The sequence below is a fragment of the Myxine glutinosa genome, chromosome 14 (genome assembly GCF_964187855.1).
Source record: "Myxine glutinosa chromosome 14, kmMyxGlut1.1, whole genome shotgun sequence".
In the NCBI taxonomy this organism is placed as follows: domain Eukaryota; kingdom Metazoa; phylum Chordata; class Myxini; order Myxiniformes; family Myxinidae; genus Myxine; species Myxine glutinosa.
The window spans coordinates 42,907,642-42,929,107 of record NC_136274.1 but is presented as its reverse complement, the minus strand read 5'-3'; the positions used below and the strand labels follow the sequence as shown (position 1 = coordinate 42,929,107).

Here is a 21,466-nt window from a genome sequence, read left to right as displayed (position 1 = left end):
GCATTAGTTCGTAGATGCTAAACATCCCATGGTGTCCTTTGCAAAGAGAAGGGGAGTTATCGCCAGCACCCTGGCACTTTAATCCTTATTACCCTGTGCCCACGAAGCGAAAAGCCGGGTTAGGCATTCGGTTGCGTACGTGTGCCGTGTCTGCATTTTAAAAATTCATTTTCTCAGCAACCGTTGGTCCGATTGACATGAAATTTTACCGTAGAAGCGCTTCTGTATGTAGAGATTTTTTTTGCTGATAATTATGACGTCATAAGTCACGTGGTACGGACGCCATCTTGGAAAAACATTACACCTTTATATCTCCCAAACCGCTGAATGGAAAAAATTGAAACATCGCTCATTGCTCCAATCGGCTCATCTGATCATGTGCTTGTCAAAGTGGACATCTCTCTGACCATTCTCAGAGAGCCTCCTCAGCGTCGACGAGTCTGGCATTTCACTCAGGCCAACTGGCACGGTCTTCAAGCAGCCATCAATCATCTGGACTGGTCTCTCATCTCTACCGCCTCTGACATCAACTCATCCTGGGAATTCTTTCAAAGTAAATTGCTCTCTCTCATGCACAGATTTATACCATCTCGTCTTCAGTTGTCATACCCTTCCTCCCGTCCATGGTACACGGAATCTTGTGGTGAGGCTGTTGCCCTGAAACAACTTGCTTTCGTCTCCTGGAAAGCAAATCCAACGGAAGGAAATCTCATTTCCTTTCACAAAGCCCGAAACAAGTGTGTGTCCACCCTCAGGAGAGCCAGGAAACAATATCTCACCATTCTCAAGACCGAACTCTCTTATCTGTCTCCCTCTTCCAAATCCTGGTGGCGTCTGGTCAAATCTGTTTCTGGTGTTTGTTCCCCCTCCATCCCCTCCCTCACCTCAAATGGCTAGACGGCTGACTCCGCACGTGAAAAAGCTGAATGCCTCAACTCTGTGTTTGCCTCTAAATCTTGTGTCCCAAACCCATCCCTCTCTGTACCCACCGTACCCAGTCGTACCCAGCTGCTCCTGGACTCTGTGTCCTTTCCTCCTGACAAGGTGGAAAAGTTTCTGTCATCCCTCGACTCTGATTCTGCAACTGGTCCTGACGGCATCAGCCCACGGGTCCTAAAATCATGTTCTTCTGCTCTTTCACTCCCTCTTTCTGTTCTCTTCACCCTCTCTTTTGCTCAAGGTCATCTGCTATCTGCTTGGAAATCAGCCAACATCACCGCTTTGCACAAAAAAGGTGCAAAAACAGATCCCAGCAACTACAGACCAATCAGCCTTCTCCCAATTATCAGCAAAGTCATGGAATCCATCATTGCTTCAGATATTAAACCTTTCCTCTTCTCTAATGGCTTGATCTCTGATCATCAATTTGGTTTCAGACCTGGTCACTCTACTCTGGACATGCTGCTTCTGCTTTCTCAACAATGGATGGAGGTCCTCAACGCCAAACAGGAAATTAGAGCTGTCTCCCTTGACATTTCACGTGCCTTCGATACAGTCTGGCACCCTGCTCTGCTCTCCAAACTCTCCTCCTTTGGTATCCATGGAAATCTCCATGCATGGCTGGCGGACTTCCTCTCTGGTTGTAGTCATCGTGTGGCCCTGAATGGGTTTCTCTCATCTCCTCTTCCTGTTCAGGCTGGAGTTCCCCAAGGTAGTGTTCTGGGCCCTGTGCTTTTTCTGGTCTTCATCAATGATCTCTCTGACTCTCTTGAAAATCCTCTCTATCTCTTTGCTGACGACTCTACTCTCTGTCGCTCCATTCCTCATCCCTCAGATCGGCAGTCTGCAGCCTCCTCACTCTCTGCAGACCTTGACAAAATCACAGACTGGTCAAACAAGTGGAACATGTCTTTCAATCCTGACAAATCTCACACTCTTACAATGTCTCTCCGAAAGGACCGACTGGACAACCCTCCCATCTACTTTCTCAACAATCCTCTCCAAGAAGTTCTGTCGCTCAAGCTTTTGGGTCTCACTATCTGCCATGATCTTTCTTGGGAAAACCACATTTCCAAGCTGGCCTCCAAAGCCAGTCGCCGACTGGGCATCCTCCGTCGTGCGAAGTCCTTCCTTGGCACACCTGAGCTCCTCACCACATACAAGGCTTTCATCTGCAGCTCAATGGAATACTGTTCCCCCCTCTGGGCTGGTGCTCCTGCCTCACACCTTGCTCGGCTTCACGCTGTTGAGGCCAAAGCTTTCAGAATCATTGGAATCTCCTGCGATGTAGTCAACGCCGAGGGCCTATCACTCACTCACCGCAGGCAGGTTGGTGGTCTTTCTGTCTTCTACCGACTCCTCTCCGGCCTTGCTCCCCCAGCTCTCTCTGTGCTCTGTCCCCCCAATATTCCTTCAGGTCGCACAAGATCTGCCTGCAACCCTCTTATGGTTAAACTGCCAAAGTCTAGGCTCTCTGCTCACCTTCACTCTTTCATTCCCCTTTTCTCCCGCCTCTGGAACAAACTCCCCCACTCCCTTCAATCCCACTCCTCCCTCCAGGTCTTTAAAACAGCTGTTCACCACCATCTCTTATCGTCCCCCATCGAAAACCTTGATCTTTTCTACCCCCGGTAATTCACCCCAGAGTCCTTGCAGTGTTCATATGTTTTAATCCTCTCCCACCTCCCCCCAAGTCCTCCCGATGTCCCTGCTCTCAAATGTTGTGTTTGTGTCCTTCCCCCTCTTCCCCCTCTCTTTTGTGTCCTTCCCCCTCTCTCCCCATCTTGTCTGCCGCTCCCCTTGTTTTTTGTGTTTTGTGTGTCGGTTTGTCTTTTTGTGTGATTAATGTTAGCTCTTTCACGAGCCTCGATCTTGTATACCAAAAAAAAAAAAAAAAAAAAAATTGTCACGTACACCCCATGGGGAATAAGATATGTTAATGATGGTCATATGTCCCTCCATTATGACGTCATAATTCGACAAGTACAACGCTTGATCTGATCAGTATGACAAAAAAAAATTCCTCTGCAACTGTTAGTCCGATGAACACGAAATTTTCAGAACTAGCAACGGTACCTGCCCTATGGGCGGGGCTTCAATTGGGAAGCCCAAATGAAAAGGCAAAATATCAGAAATTGAAGGCTTTTAAAATTTTAAACGATTCATATAAACATCCGTTGAGTCATATCACACGCAAATCATCAAAATCTAAACAGTACATGGCGCCCATTTTGAAAAAAGATTGAATTCTGCAAAACGGAAGCGGCTGCTACACGTCTTTCTCAGTCACACGTTTATGTGTGAAGAGTGCGCGCCGAATCTGTAACATGGAAGCGGCCGCTACACCTGTTTCTCAGTCGCTTTGCACACGCTGCCATGTTATTTCTGAGCCGCACGTTTATATAGGAAGGGTTCGTCAGGAGTCGATCTACTCTCTCCTGATACGGAGAATAAACAGTCTTTGTAGACTTTCAACAAAAGCCACATCACTGTTCATATCGGTAAATATTATTCCATCGTGTTTGGGAAAATTGGAAAACTTGGAAAAATTGGAAAAACAATATAGCCTATTTTACTCCCAGGGGTCCCAGGAATACCCACCCAAAATATCGTTGCGATCGGTTGAGCCGTTTTTGCGGTACCTTCGAATGGATGGACGGACATTTGGTGAATTATAGTAAGATATGAGCGGCTCCTGTAGAATTGTCTAATGATAATTATGACGTCATTGGTCATGTCGTACAGGCGCCATCTTGGAAAAATCGAAAAAAGGTTGCATCTCTATATCTCTGAAACCACTCCATGGAAAGAATTGAAATATGGCTCAATGTCAAGCACTCCCCTTGGGGATTAAGATTTGTTAATGATGATGTCATCAGTACCGTAATAATGACGTCATAATTCGGCAAGTACAACACTTGATTCGATCAGTATGAATTTTTTTCTCTGCAATTGTTGGACCGATTGACACGAAATTTTCAACATAGGAGCGCCTCCTCCTGTAGAATATTTTAATATAATTATGATGTCGTAGTTCAGCGGTAAAGGCACCATCTTGCCAAAACCAAAAAACTTTGCCGCTCAAAAATTCCGATCCCGCTCCATGGAAAAAAAATGAAACATGGCTCATTGTCAAGTACTCCCCATGGGGAATAAGATATGTTAATGATGATGTCATCGGTGCCTTCATTATGACGTCATAATTCGACAAGTACAACGCTTGATTTGATAAGTAATGAAAAAAAATTTCCAAAGCAACTGTTAGTCCGATGGACACTAAATCTTCACCATAGGAGCACCTCCTCCCGTATGATTTTTTAAATGATAATTATGAAAAATAAAAAACCCTTAAAAACCAGAAGAGTCGGCTTGCACTAAGTCCTTCTCAAGACTATGCAGGGTAAATATTCAAGAATACCATCTAGTTGATTAATGTATTACTGTCGGTCATTATTTCTAGGCCTCGTCATTTATCAATATAAATAGATACATCTAGAAACTAGACGGCACTCGGTAAAGCGCATACCTCCACCAGGCTGGATAGTTTACATTTTGTATCCTACCGATAGGTCGGATCCGGATCTTCGCCAGAATCTAATCAATTCGTCCTTCTCACACACCAAACCTTTTCACCAAGTTTCGTCTAAATCTGTTCATATCCTTTTGAGATACCCTGCTCACAGACAAACAGACAGACAGATGAAAAATCGGTCAGAGTTTGAGGACTTGCCGGAATGTACTTTTCTATCGGCCATTTTGGGTCAAAATAATAATACATAAGGACATGGGTTGAATCCCTGCTTGAGAGAATGCCAACCCACTCCCCGCCATCATGGTCGTCTCTCCAACTCACAATCCCACGAGATATGCGGAAAGGACGACCCAAAACGAATTATCTTCTTTTTGATTCGTGTATAAACATCATTAAAAGTAAATAATGACCTCTGCCAAAGTTCAAACGACGTGTGGTTAATCTCTACATGAGAGAATTCCACATAGCTATTTGGGCGGTGTATAAGCTAACAGATCGCTGTCTCCATCGATCTTGCCATGGTCGTAACACCTATCGGCTCAAAATCCTTTTAACTGTTGACTTGGTAGTTTTTACAATGAAGGAAACACGTATCGGAAGTACATACGACATAGCAATTGTGAATGTGACAGCTCTGAGGCGTCTTTCGCTTCGCATCATAGTGACGGCGAGCACCAACATGGCAGCTGTAACATTAAAATCTGGCTTCAAGCCCCCTCACCACCCAAAATCTATTCCGGCGAATCTATTCCGGCAAGTAGCAAACCAACCAACCAACATACAGGTCGGTGGTCTCTTTTTCCACCTTATTTCTGGTCTTGCACCCTTTACCCTCTCTGTGCTAGGTCTCTCCTTACCCCTCCCACCCCTAACCTAAGTATCTACAGGATGCACGCAGTCCACCAGCAACCCCCTCATAGGGAAACTGCCAAAATCTAGATCCACTGCCCACCTTCACTCATTTATTCCTCTATTTCCCCACCTCTTGAACGGCCTTCCACATTGTCTTCGATCTCAATCTTCCCTCCCGGTCTTCAAGACAGCTGTTCACCACCATATCAGGTCATCTTCCATCCAAAGCCATGATCTTTTATACACCTGTAAAACCACTCCCACTCCTCCTTGTCCACCCTTTGCATTCTCCCCTACCCCTCATCATTACCTGCATCTCTTGATTGTGCATCTCTGTGTACCTTCTTCCTCCTCCCTGCTATTGGCATTTCCCCCTTCTCCTGCTGTTCCCTTTGTTATGTTGTGTCCTGACCTTTTTGCGTAATAGCTCTTCCACGATCCTAGACCATGCATAAAAAAAAGAAAAAAAAAGACACCTGCTCTGAGTGGGGTGAAAATGAGGAAACCACCCTTTCACAAGAAAACCAACCAACCCTCTTTGAAAACTTTTTCAAATTGAACTGGAAAAAGTACACGAAAACAAATATAACAAAATATTGGCCAATGTAAACAGTGTTGCTGAGTGGCCACATAGAACAGGTGGCCACATATAATCAAGGTTACTGAATATTGCAAAATATTTCTCCCAGAAACTCACCTGAACGCCGAGTATTTTGGCCACATAAGACAGGCGGCCACATAATCAATATTTACGAACTAGCAAAAATAGGTGAAAGATCATATTGGCCCCTGAGTAGGTCAGCATGACCCATTTTGCAAAAAGTACAATACTTGAAGGTGCATCATCACCTTTTTGTGAACACACAAACCTTTTTCATATTAAGACACCAGATCAATAACTTCCTGCTTTCATCAGAAGGGGCTGTGGTATTTACCCCTAAGTAGGTGGTTAATTTTGTGTTCCTGACCTTTGACCCCTGTAGAATCTAAAGAGAAAAGAAACAAACACTAATATATTGTCATGTGGACGTGTGGACCGTGGACGCTCTGTCTTCTGTCGTGAAGACAGAGCATCCACGGATGGAATTGAGCTAAACGAGGCGTTTCCAATTAAATGGCGGATCATATATGAGCAGGGGGTTGGGGGAGAATGCCGCGGCTTACCTGAGGGTCCGACGATGTCTTCACCCTGGTGGAAATTAACTCAACCCGAGACGGAGGTAAAATGTACAAAAAAGAAATATTTATTACGGGACCCGAGAACAATGAAACGCAACGATAAAACCGAAACCCCTCTAATGGAGCGCTCCCACACTTCACTTCAAATAAACAACAAATGGAAGGATAATCGAAGAGGAACCGTTGTGTGCGCGTTTGTGCTTATCTGTCTGGATGTGATGTCAGGAATCGTCCAGGCTCCGGTGTGCACGCTCCGTCAGGCCTCACCGAGTGCCTCGCTTGTGCTGGTCTCGCCCGCTCAGCGGCAAGCCTCGCTCGCACGTGAACGCCAGGGAGGAGAATCGACGGTGCTCCAACGTTCCCCCAACATCCGTCGTAACGCAGGCAATCCGCGGTTCGCAAAGGAAAGGTCCAACCAGGAACGAAAGGCAAAGGCAGAAGGGAGGTCCAGGCAGGGAAGAAACCAAAGCGAGAAGGGGCAACTCAATCGGACAGTCCAGAGCAAGAGGGCCAAGGGAAGAGAAGAAAATGTCGGTGAGCGAGTCATTTTACTGATCGTCTTGTGACGTCACTGGCGCTTCCTCCTCCAACCAGCGCGTCACTTCTAGCCTTCCCGGATCTTCTGATCTCATCCATCCCCTCCCATTGGCCGAGGGTTTGGCGCCCTGCTCCCATGCCATTGGTCGGTGGCCAATCACAAGTCCTTCTTTACTCTCCAATCGGTGCTCTTGGTGTTTCTCGCCCCTCCCCCTCCTGCCAATCACGAGTTCTCCTGGGCGTGGCTCTCGGCCTGCCTGTGCGAGGTTTGTTTTCCAAGGCGACGTTGTACGCGGCCGCTTCCGGTCTGTTCTTCAAAAGTCATTGTGGCGGCGGGGGAATTTAATTGATGTGTGCCCTAATGGATCTATCTACTGTATTTGATGTATTGCCATAAGGGACACCGGGATAATCACATAGGTTTCACATACAATGGAGTTAGCATCATCCCTAGAACTATTTAACCTGCCCCATTCCTCGTAATGGGGACAAAGATACACTTAATCCGAACAAACCGCCTAAACAGGTGAGGTTTCCTATCATGACAGACGAAGCATCTACCTATGCAGATCTACCTAAATCTATATATGCTCCTACCCCAAAATTAATAACAATATGTCCACTTCAATCTGTAGAGACTGTGCTGAGGTATCATTTTGCCATTTCTAAAGTTCATTTGAGTCCAATTTCACAAAGGAAGTTTTTGTGTACATATATTGTGTATTGAGCACGTGTATAACTTATCGATGCGTAACCTGTTAACCTGCCAGGTTTGTGGATGTTTCTTTTTCTTTTCAAACTGAAGTATGCTCATGCCTTGATTTGCCAGGAGCAAGAGCAACCTGCACCATTGCAAGTAGTAAATATTCAGCTACAGAAGAAGCAAGGCCTAGGCTTCAGTATCATCGCTGCCAAGGTAGAACATTTGAGCTGTGACCTGATTACACATGCTTGCCCAGAATAAGTTGATGACACATTTGCTGCTGAGAGAGGAGACTGCTGACCTCGTTGTGTCCGTCCACAGGGCCGTGGGGATGTGCCATTTGGAGTGTATGTGAAGTCTCTCGTGGAAGGTGGAGCAGCTCAATTGGTGTGGATGCAGCGTCTCAATTTTAATCGACTGCAGTTAAACTCAATTTGTTGTCGCAAAGCCCATTCTCCTGGTGATTCTAACTGATGGAATCTTTCATTTACAGGATGGCCAACTCTCTCAAGGAGACCAGATATTAAGCATCGATGAAACACCTGTTGTTGGACTGTCAGAGAAAAGGTGAGGACTCATTTATTTATTTGTACCACAGGGTCGAGGCCAAAAAGCATCAAAAGATGGAAAGTATAAATTAGGATGGAGGTGCTACAGATGATGAGTCCACAGTAAAATTTAAGAGGGGGAGAGGGACTTCAGGGAACATTGCAGACAAATAAGAAGTACTAAAGCGCGGCGTTACGCGCGCTGCTTGTGAGCAAGGAGGATGCAGACAAGCGGTAACTTGTAAGAGTCTTTATTCAAGAGCTCACTATAACACTGAGCTGCTCAGGGCTGCGCGCCCCGTGTATATCGTGAGGCCACGCCTCTCTCCCGGGCGTGGCCCACCCCCACTTGGTGTGCGGGGTGATGTCACCACGTCAGTGCTTTCGTGTCCGCCACACGCACCCCCCCAGAATCCCCGCGCACCTGAAGGGTCAGTTTGCGGGGCAAACGGATGACCCGGCCGAAGCGCCGCACCGAACCACGGCCTACCACCCCCAGACTAACGGCCTGTGTGAGCGATTTCACCGCTCATTGAAGGCCGCGCTCCGGGCCACCCTCCGCGACGGCGGCTGGGTCGACAAGCTCCCCTGGGTCCTGCTGGGCCTCCGGACGGCGCCCAAGGAGGACCTGCGCGCATCCGCGGCGGAGTTGGTCTTCGGGCAACCGCTGCGGGTGCCGGGCGAGTTCCTCCCCGACTCCACGGCACCATGGTCCGCGGCACAGCAGCGCTCAGCTCTGCAGGAGACCGCCCAGAGGTTCGCCCCGGTGCCGACGGCATGCCACAGGCACCCACCGACGCACGTCGCCCCGGAGCTTCGCACGGCGGAGTACGTCTTCGTCCGCCACGATGCCCATCGGACACCACTGCGGCCCCCGTACGACGGGCCTTTCCGCGTGCTGGAGAGCGGGGTGAAGCACTTTACTGGTGACCCCGACGTGATGTGCGGGGTGATGTCACCACGTCAGTGCTTTCGTGTCCGCCACAGTACCATATTTTCCGGTGTATTAACTGCTACCGTGTATGAACCGCACCCCTGTTTTTCACCCTCAAAAATATATAATATATATTTTTGAGGGTGAAAAACAGGGGTGCGGTTGTGGATCTATATATAAAAGAAAAAAGTATACACTACTGGTCAAAAGTTTTAGAACACCTCAATTGTTTCAGTTTTTATTGAAATTTATACAGTTTAATGTCTCAATGTACTCTGAAATTAAGCATAGAACAAATAAACCATTGGAGATAAAAAAGAAATCATAGAATCATTTTGTTTAACAAAATTTAATATAAATTTTTGACTCTGCAAAGTAGCCACCTTTTGCAGATATAACCTCCGAACACACTCATGGCATTCTTTCTACAATGGAAATCAAATATTGTTCGGGAAGTTCTTCCCAACACTGTTGCAAAAGTTCCCACAAATGTGTTGCACTTGTAGGTATCTTTGCTTTCACCCTTCTTTCCAGTTCATCCCAAACCAGCTCGATGGGGTTCAAGTCTGGAGACTGTGCTGGCCATTCCATGATTTGAAGCCCACCGTCTTGTTCTTTTCCTCGAAGGTAGTTTTGACATAGCCTGAAGGTGTGTTTAGGGTCATTATCTTGCTGTAGGATGAACCCTTTGGTATCTCACCAAACTCTTCTCCTTTGGTATCCATGGAAATCTCCACGCATGGCTGGCGGACTTCCTCTCTGGTCGTAGTCAACGTGTGGCCCTGAATGGGTTTCTCTCATCTCCTCTTCCTGTTCAGGCTGGAGTTCCCCAAGGTAGTGTTCTGGGCCCTGTGCTTTTTCTGGTCTTCATCAATGATCTCTCTGACTCTCTTGAAAATCCTCTCTATCTCTTTGCTGACGACTCTACTCTCTGTCGCTCCATTCCTCATCCCTCAGATCGGCAGTCTGCAGCCTCCTCACTCTCTGCAGACCTAGACAAAATCACAGACTGGTCAAACAAGTGGAACATGTCTTTCAATCCTGACAAATCTCACACTCTTACAATGTCTCTCCGAAAGGACCGACTGGACAACCCTCCCATCTACTTTCTCAACAATCCTCTCCAAGAAGTTCTGTCGCTCAAGCTTTTGGGTCTCACTATCTGCCATGATCTTTCTTGGGAAAACCACATTTCCAAGCTGGCCTCCAAAGCCAGTCGCCGACTGGGCATCCTCCGTCGTGCGAAGTCCTTCCTTGGCACACCTGAGCTCCTCACCACATACAAGGCTTTCATCCGCAGCTCAATGGAATACTGTTCCCCCCTCTGGGCTGGTGCTCCTGCCTCACACCTTGCTCGGCTTCACGCTGTTGAGGCCAAAGCTTTCAGAATCATTGGAATCTCCTGCGATGTAGTCAACACCGAGGGCCTTTCACTCACTCACCGCAGGCAGGTTGGTGGTCTTTCTGTCTTCTACCGACTCCTCTCCGGCCTTGCTCCCCCAGCTCTCTCTGTGCTCTGTCCCCCCAATATTCCTTCAGGTCGCACAAGATCTGCCTGCAACCCTCTTATGGTTAAACTGCCAAAGTCTAGGCTCTCTGCTCACCTTCACTCTTTCATTCCCCTTTTCTCCCGCCTCTGGAACAAACTCCCCCACACCCTTCAATCCCACTCCTCCCTCCAGGTCTTTAAAACAGCTGTTCACCACCATCTCTTATCTTCCCCCATCGAAAACCTTAATCTTTTCTACCCCCGGTAATTCACCCCAGAGTCCTTGCAGTGTTCATATGTTTTATTCTTCTCCCACCTCCCCCCAAGTCCTCCCGATGTCCCTGCTCTCAAATGTTGTGTTTGTGTCCTTCCCCCTCTTCCCCCTCTCTTTTGTGTCCTTCCCCCTCTCTCCCCATCTTGTCGGCCGCTCCCCTTGTTTTTTGTGTTTTGTGTGTCGGTTTGTCTTGTTGTGTGATTAATGTTAGCTCTTTCACGAGCCTCGATCTTGTATACAAAAAAAAACAAAAAAAACCCCCTGACCAACTAGGCGTATACCAGAGGGTATTGCATGGTGCAGCAAAATGCTGTGGTAGCCCTTTTGGTTCAGGGTGCCAGTCACTCTGTGCAAGTCGCCGACTCTGGATCCAGCAAAAGAGCCCCAGACCATCACGCTTCCTCCTCCATGTTTGACAGTTCGTGTCACACACTGAGGAACCATCCTTTCAAATTTGAGTTAGATTTCTGAGGAAGATTTCAAATTTTGATTCATCGGTCTATAAGACCTTCTGCCAGTCTTCAGTAATCCACTGGCGGTGCTTCATGGCCCAGGCAAGCCTCTTTTTCTTATTTTGCCATCTTAGCAATGGCTTTCTTACTGCCACTCGACCTGCCAAACCTACAGGTCAAAGTCTTCTCTTCAAAGTTGAAACTGAGACTTGCTTACTTCGACCAGTGTTGAGCTGTGTGCTTGAAGCTGTTGTCTTGTGAGCCGCCTATCACACAAGCTGTTGACTCTCAGAAACTTGTCTTCTGATTCTCTTGTGGCTTTGGGTCTGCCAGACCTCTTCCTGTCAGAGTTTCCTCCAGTTTCCAAGTGCCTTTTGATGGTGTAGGAAACTGTACCCACTGACACCTTGGCTTTCTTTGCAATTTCTCCAAAGGAAAGACCTACACTTTTAAGGGTTATAATGGTCTGTCTGTCTTTACTGCTTACCGTACCATTTCCATTTCAGGTTATTCACTGGACTTGAATTGCTTAAATTGCAATAAAAACTGGAAAAATCGAGGTGTTCTAAAACTTTTGACCGGTAGTGTATATATTATATTGTAGCGGCTGCCGCTGGGTTTTCACAATCGCCTTGCACCTATCAAGGACGCGGAGCGATCACCATGCCGGGCTCGTCCAGGACGCCCGGGCAGGCTCGCCCTCAACTTGCCAGGCCGCAGCCAGGACGCTGGGCCACGCCCCCTGGCGCCGGGCCTGGGCAAACGCTCCGGGATAATTGGTATATATATTGCTGCCCGATAAACGGGTTTTCAGTGTGCCTGAGTGTTTGATTTCATTAAAGCAACTCGGATGAATTCTAGCTTTTTGTCGCGTCCATTCTTCCGATCGACGTGGGAGCCCCAGCTCCTTCATTGGTGACCTATCGACATGGACACGGCAGTCGCCCTTAAACTGCCTACCTTCTGGGAGGCTCACGCGGCGGTTTGGTTCGCGCAGGCGGAGTCCCTGTTCGCCCTGCGAGGCGTCACGGCCGACGACACCCGCTTCCACCATGTGGTAGCTGCGCTCGGGTCGGCTACCGCGGCCCGCGCCCTGAGCCTCCTCGAAAGCCCGCCAGCCGCTGACAAATACGGCGCGATTAAGAAGCTGCTCCTCGATGCTTTCGCCCTCCCATCGGCGGAACGCGCACGGCGCCTGCTCGAACTGCCTGAGCTCGGCGACACGCGCCCTTCCGAGCGAATGGACTACATGCTTTCACTGCTCGGCGAGCACTCTCCGGCATTCCTGTTCCGGGAGCTGTTCCTCCGTCAGCTGCCTAACCCGGTACGCCTCACCCTGGCAAGCACGACGATCACAGATCCCCGGGCCCTTGCCAGAGAAGCCGACAAGATCTCCGCCGCAGGACAGCGCATCGCAGCGGCGACATGGGACCCACCGCCGTCCGACGCAACACCCATGGCGCCCGAGCACCCGGCACGGTCGACGGCCGAACTGCCGACGCAATTGGCGGCCGCTCTACCGAGCCGACCACCTCCAGCACGACGACCGAGGCCTCCACCTGACCAAGCGTGGTGTTACTATCATGCCAGGTTCGGACAGAAGGCCCGGACATGCCGACCCCCGTGCACCTTCGGCAGGCCGGGAAACGGCCGGGCCGGCGTTCATTACCAGCCATGAGCGCCGGCCACACGGGCAACTTACTGTTCATCACGGATAAAGCGTCCGGACGGCGCTTCCTGTGCGACACCGGCGCCCAACTGAGCGTCATACCCGCCTCCGACCAGGACAGGCAATCCGCGGTTTGCGGCCCCTCCTTGGTTGCGGCCAACGGATCGACTATCCGCACCTTCGGCCCGCGCAACGTCACCCTCTGCTTCGGCGGCCAACGCTTTGCTTGGACGTTTGTAACCGCCAACGTGCCCATGGCTCTGCTAGGCGCCGACTTCCTCTGCGCACACGGACTGCTGGTGGACGTCCAACGGCGTCGTTTAATCAACGCTGAAACCTTCAGCTCCCTGGTATGCACATTGAGCAGCTCCGCGCCGACCGAGCTGGCATGCACCGTCCCGGCGGCGAACGAGTTTGCTCGCCTGCTCACGGAGTTCCCGGCCCTCACGCGGCCGACGTTTTCGGCCGTCGCAGTACGGCATGGGATCGAGCACCACATACCAACCACGGGCCCGCCGGTCTACGCCAGGGCCCGCCGCCTCGACCCAGCCAAGCTCGCCGTAGCGAAGGCCGAATTCGACGCGTTGGAGCACCTCGGCATCGTGCGGCACTCCGATAGCGCGTGGGCCTCGCCACTGCACATCGTGCCAAAGCCGGGGGGTGGATGGCGCCCGTGTGGCGACTACCGCCGTCTCAATGACGCTACCACCCCCGACAGGTACCCGATCCCGCATATCCAAGACTTCTCCGCCCGTCTGGCGGGACGGGTCATTTTTTCGAAAATTGATCTCATACGGGGATATCACCAGGTACCTGTCAGGGCGGCCGACGTCCCTAAAACGGCAGTCATCACGCCCTTCGGCTTATTCGAATTCTTGCGGATGCCGTTTGGTCTCAAGAACGCGGCTCAGGCGTTCCAGCGCTTGATGGACGGCGTGCTGCGTGACCTGCCGTTCCTTTTCGTTTACCTGGACGACATCCTCGTCGCCAGCACGTCCCGGGCCGAGCACCTCCTCCACCTCCGAACACTGTTCGGGCGCCTCAGCGAGCACGGCCTCATCGTCAACCTGGCCAAATGCCACTTCGGCACGACGGCCGTTGATTTTTTGGGCCACCACATCACCAAGAACGGGGCCGTGCCGCTGCCAACCAAGGTCGAGGCCATCACCACGTTCCCGCGTCCCCGCACCATAAAGGCCCTGCAGGAATTCCTGGGAATGGTGAATTTTTATCACCGCTTCGTGCCCCGCGCTGCTCAACTCATGCGGCCCCTCTACGAAGCCCTCCGGGGCAAGCCGGCCAAGCACGACATCGCCTGGTCCGCAGCAATGGATGCGGCCTTCCAACGCTCAAAGCGGGCCCTCGCCGACGCAACACTGCTCGCTCACCCGGTGCTCAACGCTCCCATCGCCCTCACCACGGATGCCTCCGACTACGCGGTGGGCGCCGTACATGAGCAATGGGTGAACGGGGTTTGGCAGCCACTCGCTTTTTTCAGCCGGCAGCTCCGGCCGAACGAGCTCAAATACAGCACGTTTGACCGGGAGCTCCTCGGTCTACACCTGGCCGTCCGCCATTTCCGCCACCTCCTGGAGGGCCGACCTTTCACGGCGTTCGTCGACCACAAGCCGTTGGTTTACGCCATGGCCAAGGTCACGGAGCCATGGTCGGCCCGCCAACAGCGCCACCTCTCCGCCGTGTCGGAGTTTACCACGGACATCCGGCACGTCGCCGGCAAAAACAACGCCGTGGCCGACTGTCTTTCCCGGGCCAGCGCGAACGCGGTCCACCTGGGCGTGGATTTTGCGCTTATGGCGGCGGACCAAACCACCGACACCACGGTGCAAGCCCTCCGGGCGGCGGACACGGGCCTCCGCCTGGCCGACATCCCCTGCGCGGACACTGTCCTGCTCTGCGACGTCTCCCAAGGCCAGCCTCGCCCCATCGTGCCCGTCACCTGGCAACGCCGCATCTTCGCCTCCCTCCACGGCCTTTCCCACCCGGGCCGGAAAGCTTCCCAGAAGCTGGTGTCGGCGCGTTTCGTCTGGCACGGCCTTCGTCGGGACGTCCGCGATTGGACCAGCACCTGCACGGCCTGCCAACGGGCCAAGGTCCACCGACACACCCAGGCCCCGCTGGCACCTTTCACCGTGCCCGAACGACGTTTCGACCACGTCAACGTGGATCTGGTGGGCCCCCTCCCCCCGTCACGGGGGTTCACACACCTGCTCACCATGGTGGACAGGACCACCAGGTGGCCGGAGGCCGTTCCCCTCGTCTCCACCACCACCGCCGACGTGGCGCAGGCTTTCATCGCCACCTGGGTCACCCGCTTCGGCGCACCGGCGGACATCTCGTCAGACCGCGGACCACAGTTCACCTCCGAGCTGTGGGGCGTGGTCGCCCGCAACCTGGGGGTCAAGCTCCACCGTACTACGGCCTACCACCCCCAAGCAAACGGGTTGTGCGAGCGATTCCACCGCTCCATGAAGGCCGCGCTCATGGCCGGCCTTCAAGACGGCGGTTGGGCCGACCGGCTGCCGTGGGTCCTTTTGGGCCTTCGCACGGCCCCCAAGGAGGACCTCCAGGCATCCACCGCCGAGCTTGTCTATGGCCAGGCGCTACGCGTCCCGGGCGAATTCGTGCCCGACGCTACCAGTCCCTGGTCCGCAGCTCACCAGCGCTCGGACCTCCAGGAGGCCGCCCGACGGTTTGCCCCCGTGCCAACATCCCGCCACGTTGACCCCCAGTCCTACGTCCCCCCAGCACTCCGCACAGCGGAGTATGTTTTTGTGCGTCACGACGCACATCGGTGGCCACTCCAGCCGCCGTACGACGGGCCCTTCCGGGTGCTGCGACGGGACGACAAGTCGTTCGTCATCGACATCGGCGGCAGGTCGGACCGGATTGCGGTGGACCGCCTCAAGCTGGCGCACGTGGACGTCGACCACCCACCACGGGTGGCCCTTCCACCGCGGCGAGGCCGCCCCCCGTCCACGGTGCCCCCCACTCGACCGCCCACCACCTCACCGGACCCCCTCCCACGACCCGCCAGGGGTCGCTTCGGCCGGGTCATCAGGACCCCCCTCAAATTGACCCTGCCGGTGCAAGTCGATTCTGGGGGGACGTGTGTAGCGGCTGCCGCTGGGTTTTCACAATCGCCTTGCACCTATCAAGGACGCGGAGCGATCACCATGCCGGGCTCTTCCAGGACGCCCGGGCAGGCCCGCGCTCAACTTGCCAGGCCTCGGTCGGGACGCCCGGGCATGCCCGGGCATGCCCGGGCAGGCTCGCCCTCAACTTGCCAGGCCGCAGCCAGGACGCTGGGCCACGCCCCCTGGCGCCGGGCCTGGGCAAACGCTCCGGGATAATTGGTATATATATTGCTGCCCGATAAACGGGTTTTCAGTGTGCCTGAGTGTTTGATTTCATTAAAGCAACTCGGATGAATTCTAGCTTTTTGTCGCGTCCATTCTTCCGATCGACGTGGGAGCCCCAGCTCCTTCAATATATACTTTTTTCTTTAAAAAAAAAATATATAGATATATATATAATTTAAAAGCACACCTGGTCACAAGTGTGCCTCAATGACTGGGTTCGGTGTGTATGTGTATATATATATAACCATATGTGTATATGTATATGTATATATATATATATATATATATATATATATATATATATATATACATATATATATATATATATATATATATATATATATATATATATATATATATATATATATATATATATATATATATATAAAGTGGCCCTTCTTGAGGGTCATGTGGCCGCCCCCAGCCTGTTGTCCGATGCATGGACGTTTGCGCGGAAACTTATTTGAGGTGGGTGCTCTGTAATTAGACTCAAGCTATTGTTAATAATTCTTCTTTTGATGTGAGACCAGGTGGGCATTCCCATCAATCATTCCTCACTCCTGTTTGTCAATCAATCTGAATTGACAGCAACGCGATGATATGTCGGGGATACCATGCATGACAACGGACAAAAACATGCAACCGAGATCGCTTGTACTTACATAGTTTAACATAATTATGAAAGTCCCAAATGTTTCCGATATGTCGAATATAGATCTACTGGTATATGTATGACAATTGGAATATCATTGAAATTCAGCATTGATTGTTTATAAGACTTTTTTTTCTATATCTGTGTATTAACGCACCCCCAACTTTTAACTTTTTTGTCGATAAGAAAAACACGGTTAATACACCGGAAAATACGGTAGTGCAAACTTGTGGTCTAGGAGGGCCGCCTGGCATGCCCGGTGTGGCTCCAGTCAAGAACAAGCAGAGAAGGGGATTGGATATTATGCGCCATATGATGAGCCAGCATCCCAGGGTGCTACACCTCGATTCAGGCCTCTATCTTTCTGTTGGCGAGCATGTGGGAACACTGACACCAACGGTACCTTCTAGCAGTCACTGCAGAACTCGGAGCACAACCTGTGAGGCAGCGAGTTCCCCCAAAAACCAACAAACCACCTGCCCATTCCACCACCAACCAGCATCCTGCCCCAAGACCATGCAACAGAACCAGTGCTCCACTAAACAATCCAAAGGGACAATTCATCCACCACCAACCAGCATCCTGCCCCAAGACCATGCAACAGAACCAGTGCTCCACTAAACAATCCCAAGGGACAATTCAATTGGCTACAGACAGCCTCCCAACTAAAAACTGCTGCAATCGGAGGGAAGATTCATTTGTCCATTATCCATAGAATTGCACAGTATTGCACATAGGAAGCACGAGATTTCCAACTACCTAATTATTAGTCCCCTACCAGTGTACACCGGAGGGGACTATAGGTTTGCCCGCCGTCTGTCCATCCGTCAGTCTGTCAGTCCGTCAGTCCGTCACGCAAAGCACAGTTTTCCGGACTTCTTTTCTAAACGCTTAAGGCTAATGATTTCAACCTTGGTACATGGTTTCCTCATGATAAGTTACAGATCGAGTTCGAACTTCACGACGTTTCGATCATTTTTGACAAAGTTATGGCACTTTGAACTTTGGGAATTCTGATAATTCTGATGATCCTTAACTCTGCCATTTTAAGTTTTAATTTCCTTTAAAAACCAATTTCTCTGCAATAATAGGACCGATTGAGATCAAATTTTCACCATAGGAGGGACTCGGTCTGTAGAATATTTTATTGGTAATTATGACGTCACAGGTCACGTGGTTCGGCCGCCATATTGTTTTTCGTGAAAACATGAAAACCCCTTTTTCTCTGCAACGGCTGAACAGATTGAGGCCAAACTTTGCAGGCAGAATCGCATACCCATGACGAACAAAAAAGTCAGCGAGTATGACGTCATGTGTCACATAGTTTCAGAGTTATGACGTTTTTAAGCATGAACCTTTAAAACCGAGCCTCTCCCTCATTTGTGATCAAATCGAGGGGAAACTTCACAGATCTGTTCAGCATGTCAATCTACTAAAATGTCCTTTTGGAATTTGCGATACGGCATGTGGTTTGGCAGATATCGTTAATTAAACGAAAATATTGAAAAAAATGGATATCTCTTGTTAGTCCCCTACCAGTGTACACCAGAGGGCACTATAGGTTTGCACGCCGTCCCTCCGTCCGTCCGTCCGTCTGTCAGTCCGTCAGCCCGTCACGCAAAGAACAGTTTTCCGGACTTTTTTTCTAAACTCTTAATGCTAATGATATCAAACTTGACACATGGTTTCCTCATGATAAGTTACAGGTCAAATTCGAACTTCACGACGTTTCGATCATTTTTGACAAAGTTATGGCACTTTGAACTTTGGGAATTCTGATAATTCTGATGAGCCTTAACTCAGTGCCATTTTAAGTTTAAATTTTTTTTTTTTTTTTTTTTTTTTTTTTTGTATACAATATCGAGGCTCGTGAAAGAGCGAACATTAATCACATGAACACACAGAAAGACAAACCGACACATAAAACATATAACATAGGGAGCGGTAGACAAGATGGGGAGAGAGGGGGAAGGACACAAACGCAACATTTGAGAGCAGGGACCGAGAGACATGGAGACATCGAGAGATCTGAGAGAGGGCGAGGGCTTTGGGGGGGGGGGGGCGTGGGAAGGGGGCAGTGGGAGAGGTATAAAACATATGGACACTGCCAGGACTTCCAGGAAAGAAGTTGGAATTTCAAACAAGGTGGATCTGGGGTGAATTAGCGGGGGTAGAAAAGATCAAGGTTTTGGATGGGGGAAGATAAGAGATGGTGGTGAACAGCTGTTTTAAAGACCTGGAGGGAGGAGTGGGATTGAAGGGAGTGAGGGAGTTTGTTCCAGAGGCGGGAGAAAAGAGGAATGAAAGAGTGAAGGTGAGCGGAGAGCCGAGATTTCGGCAGTTTAACCATCAGAGGGTTGCTGGCAGATCTTGTGCGACCTGTAGGAATATTTGGGGGACAGAGCACAGAGAGAGCTGGGGGTGCAAGGCCGGAGAGGAGTCGGTAGAAGACAGAAAGACCACCTACCTGCCTGCGGTGAGTGAGTGAAAGGCCCTCAGAGATAGCTTCATCGCGGGAGATTCCAATAATTCTGAAAGCTTTGGTTTCAACAGCGTGAAGCCGAGCTAGGTGTGAGGCAGGAGCACCGGCCCATAGGGGAGAACAGTATTCCATTGAGCTGCGGATGAAAGCCTTGTATGTGGTGAGGAGCTCAGGTGTGCCGAGGAAGGACTTCGCACGACGGAGGATGCCCAGTCGGCGACTGGCTTTGGAGGCCAGCTTGGAAATGTGGTTTTCCCAAGAAAGATCATGGCAGATAGTGAGACCCAAAATCTTGAGCGACAGAACTTCTTGGAGAGGATTGTTGAGAAAGTAGATGGGAGGGTTGTCCAGTCGATCTTTTCGGAGAGACATAGTAAGAGTGTGAGATTTGTCAGGATTGAAAGACATGTTCCACTTGTTTGACCAGTCTGTGATTTTGTCCAGGTCTTCAGAGAGTGAGGAGGCAGCAGACTGCCGATCTGAGGGAAGAGGAATGGAGCGGCAGAGAGTGGAGTCATCAGCAAAGAGATAGAGAGGATTTTCGAGAGAGTCAGAGAGATCATTGATGAAGACCAGAAAAAGCACGGGGCCCAGAACACTGCCTTGGGGAACTCCAGCCTGAACAGGAAGAGGAGATGAGAGAAAACCATTCAGGGCCACACGTTGACGACGACTAGAGAGGAAGTCCGCCAGCCATGCGTGGAGATTTCCATGGATACCAAAGGAGGAGAGTTTGGTGAGCAGAGCGGGGTGCCAGACCGTGTCGAAGGCACGTGATATGTCGAGGGAGACAGCTCTAATTTCCTGTTTGGCATTGAGGACCTCCATCCATTGTTGAGACAGCAGAAGCAGCATGTCCAGAGTAGAGTGACCTGGTCTGAAACCAAATTGATGATCAGAGATCAAGCCATTGGAGAAGAGGAAAGATTTCATATCAGAAGCAATGATGGATTCCATGACTTTGCTGATAATTGGGAGAAGGCTGATTGGTCTGTAGTTGCTAGGATCTGTTTTTGCACCTTTTTTGTGCAAAGCGGTGATGTTGGCTGATTTCCAAGCAGATGGCAGTTGACCTTGAGCAAAAGAGAGGGTGAAGAGAACAGAGAGAGGGTGAGATAGAGCAGCAGAGCAGGATTTTAGGACCCGTGGGCTGATGCCGTCGGGTCCAGTTGCAGAATCAGAGTCGAGGGTTGACAGAAACTTTTCCACCTTGTCAGGAGGAAAGGACACGGAGTCCAGGAGCAGCAGGGTACGACTGGGTATGGTGGGTACAGAGATGGATGGGTTTGGGACACAAGATTTAGAGGCAAACACAGAGTTGAGGCATTCAGCTTTTTCACGTGCGGAGTCAGCTGTGTAGCCGTTTGAGGTAAGGGAGGGGATGGAGGGGGAACAAACACCAGAAACGGATTTGACCAGACGCCACCAGGATTTGGAAGAGGGAGACAGATAAGAGAGTTCGGTCTTGAGAACGGAGAGATATTGTTTCCTGGCTCTCCTGAGGGTGGACACACACTTGTTTCGGGCTTTGTGAAAGGAAATGAGATTTCCTTCCGTTGGATTTGCTTTCCAGGAGACGAAGGCAAGTTGTTTCTGGGCAACAGCCTCACCACAAGATTCCGTGTACCATGGACGGGAGGAAGGGTATGACAACTGAAGACGAGATGGGATAAATCTGTGCATGAGAGAGAGCAATTTACTTTGGAAGAATTCCCAGGATGAGTTGATGTCAGAGGTGGTAGAGATGGGAGACCAGTCCAGATGATTGATGGCTGCTTGAAGACCGTGCCAGTTGGCCTGAGTGAAATGCCAGACTCGTCGACGCTGAGCAGGCTCCCTGAGGA

The 21,466-nt window shown here is 50.5% G+C and overlaps 1 protein-coding gene across 3 annotated transcripts in view; it reads left to right on the top strand.

Moving 5' to 3' along the window:
* Window positions 1-21,466, top strand: part of LOC137439717 (afadin) — a 90,975-nt gene that overhangs the window by 56,572 nt on the left and 12,937 nt on the right. For all 3 annotated transcript variants that reach the window (XM_068135752.2, XM_068135754.2, XM_068135753.2), the window contains 3 exons: window positions 7,869-7,955; window positions 8,064-8,129; window positions 8,236-8,309. In XM_068135752.2, the coding sequence (XP_067991853.2) occupies window positions 7,869-7,955; window positions 8,064-8,129; window positions 8,236-8,309 (227 nt within the window). The remainder of the gene's footprint in view (window positions 1-7,868; window positions 7,956-8,063; window positions 8,130-8,235; window positions 8,310-21,466) is intronic.